The 10,089-nt window shown below is 37.7% G+C and overlaps 1 protein-coding gene across 1 annotated transcript in view; it reads right to left on the bottom strand.

Annotated features, from left to right (window-relative positions):
• Positions 1-9,918, bottom strand: part of FGF12 (fibroblast growth factor 12) — a 592,491-nt gene extending 582,573 nt beyond the window's left edge. The window contains exons 1-2 of the mRNA XM_054482314.2: positions 9,804-9,918; positions 9,483-9,625 (exon numbers count right to left, since the gene is read on the bottom strand). Coding sequence (XP_054338289.1) covers positions 9,483-9,495 — 13 coding nt within the window. The 5' untranslated portion in view covers positions 9,496-9,625; positions 9,804-9,918. The remainder of the gene's footprint in view (positions 1-9,482; positions 9,626-9,803) is intronic.
• Positions 9,919-10,089: the final 171 nt, after the last annotated feature.

The following is a 10,089-nucleotide window of genomic DNA, read 5'->3' on the forward strand; positions in this document are numbered from 1 at the left end:
TGCTTTATGGGAAAAAACTGTAATAAAATATTTGATAAAGGATAAAACTCCACTCATAATTCAATTGTCATTATCCAAATATTGTCACTTTTTGCATAATACAATCTACTATTTGCCAATGACCAAATTTTACATTATTATGATTAGTGCATATATCCACATGTACTATTTTTATAATTACCATTATGTCATAAACACTTCTGATTATAACCCATGTTCATAAACATGTTAATGGCTGTTAGATATTTCCCTTTCTTTTATTCTTCGCATAATCAAGAAATTCAGTTTATTAATCATGAAACTCTTAGACCTTGGATAGCTTTCATCTGGTAGTAGAAAATGCTTCTTCTATCTAAAATGATCAGTAGCCAGTCAAACATTGGAAGACATAGTTATTGGTTTTTAAATTGTTTGAAGGCAATGAAGGATTGAGTGCAATTGTTTTTTAGTAATATATTACTAATGATTGAGAACTAAAGAAAATCAGACTTCCTATCAATAATGTCAGTAAAACACTCAGCCCTTGGACTGTTTGTCATTATTCTGTTAATCTTTCTTTTTTTTAGCAAGAAGGTGTTGGTTAGGGCTGGCAGAGAGAAGAAAACCATATCCACCAAATCAACTTCACATATGACTGTTGTATAAATAAACTCATCTTAATTGTAAAGAGGACACATATGAGGGTGAAGAAAAGACGTTATAAAAACATAATGTACAATCTGCTAAGCAAAAATGCCATCAAGTTCGCCAAAAGAGATAGGAGAGAACAAGCAGCTGATCATAAATCTTTAAACAGAATGTATCCACTGTAGTTCCTATATAAACACTTCACAAATGCTGGTTCTTTCAATCCCAGAAGTGAAAAGAATCTTGCCTCTAATCCACTCTTGTTTTGCAGATGAAGAACAAGGCCATAGAAAGAAAGCCACCAGCTCAAACTGAAGATGGGCGGGAATTAGATTCAAATCCAGGTCTCCGGATTCCCAAGACAGGGTCTTTTCCACAGGGCCACTGCAGCCATCCATCAATTTAGACATATACCTGTGACCTGTGTGGTCACAATCATGCCATATACAAACTTCAGCCAAATAGCACTTTTTTCCTCTTAGTGCTTTCTCACTCAGAATCAAATTAATTGCTCAATAAAGTTATAAATCCAACAACTTCAGTTGCACAATTCACAGCATTAAAAAGCTAGCTCAAACCCAAACTGAGTCCTTAAAATTTCATGTGGTAATTATGATCACCCTGTTTATTTTCTATAGAAGTTAAGCCTAAAGAGGATCAAGAAAGAATACAAACAAGCTTAAAATAACAATTTCTTTGTAACAAGAAAATAAAAATCAATAATGGACAAACCGAGTTAAAAAAAAAAAAAGAGAGAGAGAGAGAGGTTTAGTACATTGAGGTTCATCCATGGAATAAATAGAGGAACCAGAACCTGATCTCAGACCTTCTAGCATTTAATAGATTAGATTAGAATAATCTAAGTAGTCTGTTAGAATAATACATTAGAATATTAGTTATATTTCATTGGAACATGCACCATGTGTATTTTATGCCTCAGTGTATCACCAGAGTATACAATGTCATAATCCCACCAGTGTACATACTACAGTTAGAAAAGCTCAGCCTTAGAACAGCTAACAAACAGCAGGTTCTAAGGAAATACCGCTTATTGAATCAATCAACCAATGGTCTTATTTTAAAAGACTGGCACTGATTGGTCTGTGCTATTGCTTTAGTTGTCTCCCTCACGTTTATGTTATTGTTATTGAGGGTCTTGCTATATTTGCATAATCGTTTGTTTTTTATGCTGATGCAAATCAAAGCCCATAGTAAAAAAGTACTCATTTCATCTCATGTTAAATTATTTGTAGGCTTGCAAATAAAGCGTGATTTACATGGAAACCTTTATCTTGATACATAGCAAATATTTCTCTCTTAAATCCCAGAAGTAAGAAAGAAGTAAACCAAATTCAATTTTAAATAGTGCTAGAAATGTTGAAAATATTTTGAAATGAAGGAAAAGCCTCTAGATAAAATGTGTAAATAGTCTAATTTTAAATTTTCCAGATTTAAAAAATTAGAATCATCATATAATAAATCTTATATAATAGTCTTGTTCATAGAGTAACCCCAATTTATTATAATATGTGAAAGAAACTAAGGGCAAAAAAAAAAAGAAAGAAAAACAACCCAACACATTTTGAAGCAGGAAGCATATCTAGATTTTTCAGTTTCCAAGTATCTGAAAAGAAATTTCCCAAATTACCTGTGTTGAGGTTTGTTCAATTTGTTAGAGTGCTATCAGTACTGGAGGATTCGAGGAAAACCTGATTGTTTCACGTGGGTGATAACTGTAGCAGTGAATGAGGTAGGGAGAGATTGGCATTGCTGCCTCTTCCTGCCTGCTTGTTAAAGGACTCTTTGGTGCATTTAGTTATCTTCTGAACAGCCTCTGAAAGTTTCTGGATTCTTTTTCTGCAGTCTAGTCCCTTTGGGCTGCTTCTCAGGCTAATGGCCAATCCACAAACAAGAAACAAACAAAAACCTAACCACAGAATGTCAGCTTCCCTTTACTTCTTTCACATAAAGTCCCACTATCAATTATGTGTGCTTTTTCAATCATTAGTAATGGGGCTTGTTTCAGGTAAAAAGCCAGGCAGAGTATGCGCTAAAGAAAAAAGAAAAGATCTGTGAAGGGGCAACAGGTGTCCTTTGGGACTTCTGCCTAGGTGCCATCAGCAGCACCGCAGCAGTTAAATACCACGGCCTCCCTGGGTGGGAGTCTCACATTCCCAAAGACAAGGAGACAGGGACTATTTCAAAAAGTAACTGGAGAGATGAGAAAGCTAAAATTAGAACTATTGACATAGATCCTAAAAAAATCCTACCGTGCTCTGCATGCAGGGATGTTAATAAGGAGATGAGGAAGAAGATGCTGGGGAAAATGGCATGTCATCTTAGCCTCAAACTCTCGCCATCTATTTTGCATATCTATTTTCAATCCCAAGTCTGTAGTACAGAAATGAAATCTCTCTTCTACACACACTCTCTTAACACTAAAGAGGGTGGTAATAAAAGACAAGGCCCAGGCAGTAGGAGTCCTATAGTGCTCTTGATAAAGAACACATGTATGTGTTATAGTCTCCTAGTAACCATCTTGGAGCTTATCTGTGGATTCATAATTGAGGACATACATCATCACCTGAGTGCTTCTTAAATATCTGAGTTGCAGGTATTACAGGATGTCCGGTGGTTCTGAGATGTACCCCTGATTGAGACCATTGTTAGTGGCCAGAATTTACACAGTTTATGTTTTAAACCCATCCAAGGTATAATACTTGACTCAATATATCTCCATCCCCAAACCCATAAGATGTAGAGACAAATTCAGGTGTTGGAGAAGTTACTATTAGAACTGTAGAATAAGCACAAAAGAAATCCCTTTTGGTAAATTGAAGTTTTTGTGGGAGTTGATGAAGATGATTTATTGAGTGTCTATGCAGTATACTTGCTGCTAAAACTACAAAAATGGCAGAGGACCAATTTCTACCATCCAGGATCTCACAGTCTAGTGTAAAGAGAGACACAGCTAAAAATGATGAAAGTCATATTATAATTCTAAAGAGTTCCAAATACTTTATTAGCATGAGTTTTATTTCATAATCATGATATTATGGTATGGCACTTGCGATGGGTATAAGAATTCTTATTTTGCAGAGAAACAGAGGTAAGATGAGTTGCCTAAGTCATTTAGTCTTTATGATCCTTTGTTTTGTTATCTATAAAATAAAGTTAAAATGCCCAATCACAGGGTTTTAAGGGAGACTGTATATATTAAAAGCCTTTTGAAAAAGTACAAAGTGTTTCACGAATGTTATTTATGGGTGTAAATATGTGACAAATCAGGAAACCCAATATTAACAGATGCAATAAACCATTACTGGTCACTCAGTAGCACAAAACACCATACCTAATAAGGTTGGTACTTCAAAAACTTAAAAGCATAAAAGAAAAAGAATAAGGGAATGGCAAGTAGGTTGGCCTCCCCTAGACCTATTACTGAGGCTAACAAGCCTCATAATAACCTAAGGCAAGAAACAGGTTAGGCAGGTAGCTAGTTAGGCGGAATAGCTTTTATAGTAGATATATAGCTTGAGTTCAAATGGTCTCCCACACAATAATTTTGTTTAAATAAGCCAAAGGGAAAACAAAAGGCAGGAATTATTGCTGTGGAATGTTAAGTGCCTCTTTGGAGCTCATTAATCACTGTAAGACTTTATATTCTAGCCTCCCAGATAACCTACTAGAACTCTGAAAGATGAATGGAGAAGACACATAAAATGTTAGAAATCAACAGCTCTTGGTCCTGTTCATATATCCCTACATTGTAAGCTTTTAGAGGGCAAGTCAATAAACTATTTATACCTCTGCCCCCGCATTTAATAATGTGCCTGGAACAATGTGGCAACTCAGTATTTTAAATTAAATGAACTGGACCCCCTTTGATATTTAAGAATCTTGAGACCCAAAGAGGAAAAGATTTGTCCAAATTTACACCATGAGAGGTGGAGTAAGAAACTGTATTTCCTACACTCAGTAACTATACATCATGATTTTACTGAATTATATTTTACTTATCTCACTATACTGGCTCAGTCTTTCATTATTGTTGTTGTTATTGTTTAACCACAAAATAGCTCTTCTTAAAATCACTTTCCAGTTCTGATATACTAATGATTGCATAGACATTTCCTTTCTCCACTGCAGAGTAAATCATACTGGCTTCAGATAAATGACTGTTCTATACCTTAATTGTGTTGGTTCATGGCCCTGGCTGAACTCTGATGGCTGGTATGAAATCTAGAACAGAGAATTGAATCTTCCTTGGGAATACATGTGCAGGTCTTTCTTAAGAGAGTGGGTCAAGTTACTCCCTTCCATGTTCTGGAATCACACTGATGTTTCTGGGAGCCCTCCTGGTAGCTAAATTTCCCACACTTCTCCAACTTACAATCTTCTGGATCCATGAAGTTGGCCTAAAAAACTAATTAAGGCTATCCAACGCATATAATCTGAGTCCCTACTATGCAAACTAAAATGTTCTACCTGAGATGGACACCTAGGTGGTTGCTGGAATGTTAAAGGCTCAGATTTTGCCCATGAGCAGGTTAATATGAGTGAAGATAGAAGAGTGAAATTGTCAAGTTCAGAGATTGCATCTTAGTTTTCTTTCACATTCTCAGAAATAGGCACATTGGGTACATATCAGATGCTCAATAAATATTTGTTTAAATAAAAAGCACAAAAATTACAATGTTGATTGTAAGAAATGCAGTATGTGAGGGACAAACAAGTACTTAGGTCATGGGAATCTCAAAAGGGTTGAACAGAGAGGTATGACAATAGAAAAGGATAAAGCTATATTCACTCTGTTTAGAAGTGCCTTGATTTAAGTAGTCAAATATCATCACATTACCATGAGTTAACAGCAGACTTTGTCAGGAGCTTAAAATGAATGTAGAGAATAAATTTTTAAGGATAATTGGGGGTTGAAAGTAAGTGATTGGAGGATGAGCAGCAAGGGTATTTAAAAGTTTGTTTTCTGATCTAAATATGAGGCACGCAGTTTCTTTTTCATTTTTGTCGTTTACAAAAACAACCAGAAGACCTAGAACATGATCACATATCCATGAGCCTTCATATTGATTAGATGGATAATAACTAATCTTCTCTACTGAGGTGCCTGGAGTGGTGTCATTCATTCTCAGGTACAATCAGTTCCCTGAGATCTACACCAGTGCTTCTTAAATGTTAAGGTGCATAGAAATGACCATTAGATTTTGTTAAAATCCAGATTTGATTTGGTAGATCTGGTGTAGGGACTGAGATTCTGCATTTCTAACAAGCTCCCAGGTGATGCAAATGCTGCTGGTCTGTGGACCACCAGTAATAATGCCCTACATCAGTGGTTAACTCTGGCCATCCATTAGCATCACTTGGGAGCCATTTAAAAATACTTGTGCCCAGATGTCACCCCAGAACTAATTAAGCCCACATTATTAGGGGTATGGCCTAAGCATCTTTACATTTGAAAAGCTCTACAGGTGTTTCTATAGGTAGTATGCCAGCTTGAGGCTGGAAATCTATCTAGACAAAGAAAAATGTGATATAGGTGGTGATATAAGTGAGAGTGTGTGTGTGTGTGAGAGAGAGAGAGAGAGGAGAGGAGAGGAGAGGAGAGGAGAGGAAAGGGGAGGGGAGAATAGGGGAGAAAGGAGGGAAGAGGAAAGGAGGGAGGGGAGGAGAGGAAGGGAGGGAGGGGGAAGGAAGAAAGGGAGGAAGGGAAAAGAGAGGGAGAAAGGGAGGAAGGGAAAGGGAGGGAGGGAAGAGGGAAAGAAGGAAGGAAGAAAGGAAGGAAGGAAGGAGGAAAGGAAGGAAAAAGCCTGTTTCCTCACTTTAAATCATGCTTCTCAAACATTAATGTGCATACAAATTACCTAGGTACTTTGTCAAAATTCTAATTCTGACTCAATAGACCTGGAGTAAATATGGAGATTCTGCAGTTCTAAAAAATTTGTTCTGCAAACCACATTTTGACTATCAAGAGTCTAAATCAGTGGTTTTCAAACACTGCTGTACATAGGGACCTCTAAAGGAAACATATATGCTTTTTTCTTCCACCCCAATATTCTAATTTCATTGGTATGGGGTGCCATCCCAGGATGAGTATGTTCAGAAAGTATGTCAGGTGATTCTAGTGTGCAGCAAACTTTGTGAACCACTCATCTAAATACTAAACATTTTAACTCATTTAAGAATCTCAAGCCCTTAAGATATACAAGGCACAAATTCCGTCAGAGCTGCTCAGACTGCGTACCAACCCAAATCTTTGAGACAACGTTAAGTACATGGTGCACAAAAATCGCTGAAATTAGATCATGAATTGAACCTCAGGTCAACTGATGTATTTTCCTCTCTTCTTTACCCTGTATGACAGGGAGTGATGCAAAGTTGTAAATAAGGAAGCAAAAATAAATTGATCTTATTTGTAAATAGCTGAAGTTCAACTTTCTGGACACTGGACAAATGCTCTAAGAAAGGTTGTCAAATGCTAGAGGTAATGTGAAGGTTGTCAAGTGTTGGCAATGGGATTCAAGATTAAATGGGCCATTAGACGGGGTATGGGATAGAGAACTCTTGAACCCTCAACTAAGTCATGCAATATGACTCTATCTTTAAAGACTTTCTAATAGAAAAGTATTATATATACATACATTTGAGAATGTCTTCCTAGAATTAGATTTGAATCTGTTGGGGGAAGAAGTTTGTACACGGCAGCATAAAACGTGAAAGATGCACCAATTAGAGTATTGCACAAATACACATTTCTCTTAATATACTCTTTTTGGCTGGAATAAAAATTTCAAGTTAGCTACTATCGTTAGCTGTGCCATTTGCATCAACTTAGAAAGTGAGGCCAATGTATAAGTAATTAGCCATTTTTAATCTGATTGCCAAGCAGCTAACACAGCTTCATTAAGAAAGTCCAGGAACTCACATGCATAAAGACTTTCATCATGTTTTTTTTTTCAGAGGCAATTATGAGACCTCTGCAAAATGACCACAATGTTGGCCTACAGCAAAAGTCTTCGTTGCCTTTGGATCAGCGCTGTGATTCACTATATCATTGCTGTCTGGATTGACATAGAACTTCTGAACTGATTCTTTTCGGATATATTTCTGAGATTCTTTCTCCTTTCTGAACTCAAAAGACTGAAAGAACAGCTAGAACTCTACTGTTAGCAATCTGATCATTAAATCACCTGGAACACTAAGTGACACATAGCATGTTTTATGGGCAACGAAGGAAAATAAAAGATTACTGCTGAGAGATATAGCCTCTTTTTATGATTGAACAGGAATTAGTATACACATTGGAGGCAAAACTGTTACCAAGAACCTTTGTCAAATAACTAAATTTAGTGACCAAATACCAGGTGTCATCTAAGCAAGAAAAACTGTTTCATAGTAAAATGATACTCTTTTTCTGTTGTTAACCTTATGTCCCAGAAATACTTAGTCAACTAGAATATTACAAAACTTTATGTGTTAAGAACTGCCTTTTTATTTTAAAATGGAGTATAATAGAGTTAATAATATATGCCTCAAGTATATTTATAGACATGGATTCTCTCATATGTGTACATCATTGTCAGACATGGAAATGCCCATCAATGTATCATAAGAATAATCTGCCTGAACTGAAAATTGCCAGCTAGTCTTAATCCATGTTGATTCAGCTCTTTTTATACTATAAATGCTTGCCTAGGTTCAAATACTTTAAATCTACCAATTAAATACTTAAAATACTTTATTGAACATAGAACTGCTATCATTCAACACTCCAGTTTCATTAATCAGCCCAGAAATAGGTAACTCACCACCATTCCCTGATCCTAAGTACATTACCACAGTGACTGACATTCCTGGTTTAAAAATAAAATCTTGTTTCAAATATAGCTTCCCGAGTTCTGGGTAATGAATATAGTTTCATAAAAGTTGACATCATTTCTTCTGATTTCGCCAGAATTAAATACATCCAGTATGCCTCCTGGATATCTGACCACCATATCACTCAAGGCTCTCACAACCTGGTGGGCGTTTTAAGGAGAAGGAGAAACAGACCTGCATAGATGGGGTTAAATCCAAAAGATATCTAATCTTGTGATTAGAATAGTCGTTGTGTTTATGTGTGTTCAATATGCCATTCAGAAGTTGATTTTTACAGTTCATTTATCAGTTGGCATGCATACATTATTCAGATTTGCTTATGAGGACAACATTAATATGTACATGTCCAGAACTAGTAAATGCATTATGCTTGGAAGCCAAGCAGTACTCCCATACACTGTTCTTCTTAGAGGTCAGTTCTAACGCATGCTGTTCCAAATAGACCCAATTTCTCTGCTGATATATATTCAAAATGCAGTAGGATGTGGTCATACACACCCAGAAATACCATCTTCATGAGGTGGGGGTGGTGAAATTCAAACATTTTTTTTTTTAGCAATGCATTATTGGATATCAGATACAAACGTGCCTGTCAGCAATTCTAAAGCAAATGAAATAGATTTATTTGAGTCCATCCATTATACAGAAAAGATATTGCTTTACCAACACATACCTCCTCCTCCTCCTCCATTTTGGGGGGACTCCCCCCACCTCCCCCCAAAAAACTCATCACACTTCACTACGCAACTGATGGAGTATTAAACACTGTCTTCCAAGCTGTGGGAGTTAAAAAGAAGTCGCCTTCCTGCCACACTTCCCCAGTGCTGCAATGGACATAGCATCTCCTCCTCTATCGACCTAGTATGATGCTCGCTCCCCAAGCACTGCAGTCCCCTCGCCGAGGATTGCCTTGGCCACACGCACATGCAGCGGGAAGTCCCCCGATAGGCACAACCACATACCTTTGCTCTCCATTTCGGTCCCTTTCGAGTGCTGGGAAGTTCAATGGAAGTTGGCCGGAAGATGTGGGCCCGCTTCAGATTCCCAAATCTGGGAAGCCAATCTGATGATTTCGCCCGTACTTCCTTCCTTCCCCTCAGGTTTCCTGAAAGATGGGATTTCTTAAACCTTGAAGCTGCAATCAGCCACCAAAGGACACTTAGGAGCAGCAGCAGATTGCCTCTACAGGGGATACGTTGCGACGCGCATCTGATATTGAAATGCATGCACAGTGCCCGCTCAGATTTTTTTTTTTTTTTTTTTTTTTTTTTTTTTTTTTTTACCTGGGTCTGGAAGCTGCAGGCAGGAGCTGTCCTCCGAGCGTGGTGCTGCAGGTGTAGTGACAGATCATCCCACTTTGCTCTCTGGATGTACAGCAGATTTGCATGGGCGCTGGCACGCATGCGCAGGGCGTCCCCCCTCCCCTTTTCACCGCCTCCCGCTCCCCCGCCCCCTTCGCTTCGCTCCCCAATAGGGTCCTCAGTTATCCCAGCTGAGGAGCTGTAGCATTCGGTCACAGGGAAGCGCTGCTAAAAATAAACGCCGGACCGGATTTTCCTCTGCAAACTA

Source organism: Pongo pygmaeus, chromosome 2 (genome assembly GCF_028885625.2).
Source record: "Pongo pygmaeus isolate AG05252 chromosome 2, NHGRI_mPonPyg2-v2.0_pri, whole genome shotgun sequence".
Taxonomy (NCBI): Eukaryota; Metazoa; Chordata; class Mammalia; order Primates; family Hominidae; genus Pongo; species Pongo pygmaeus.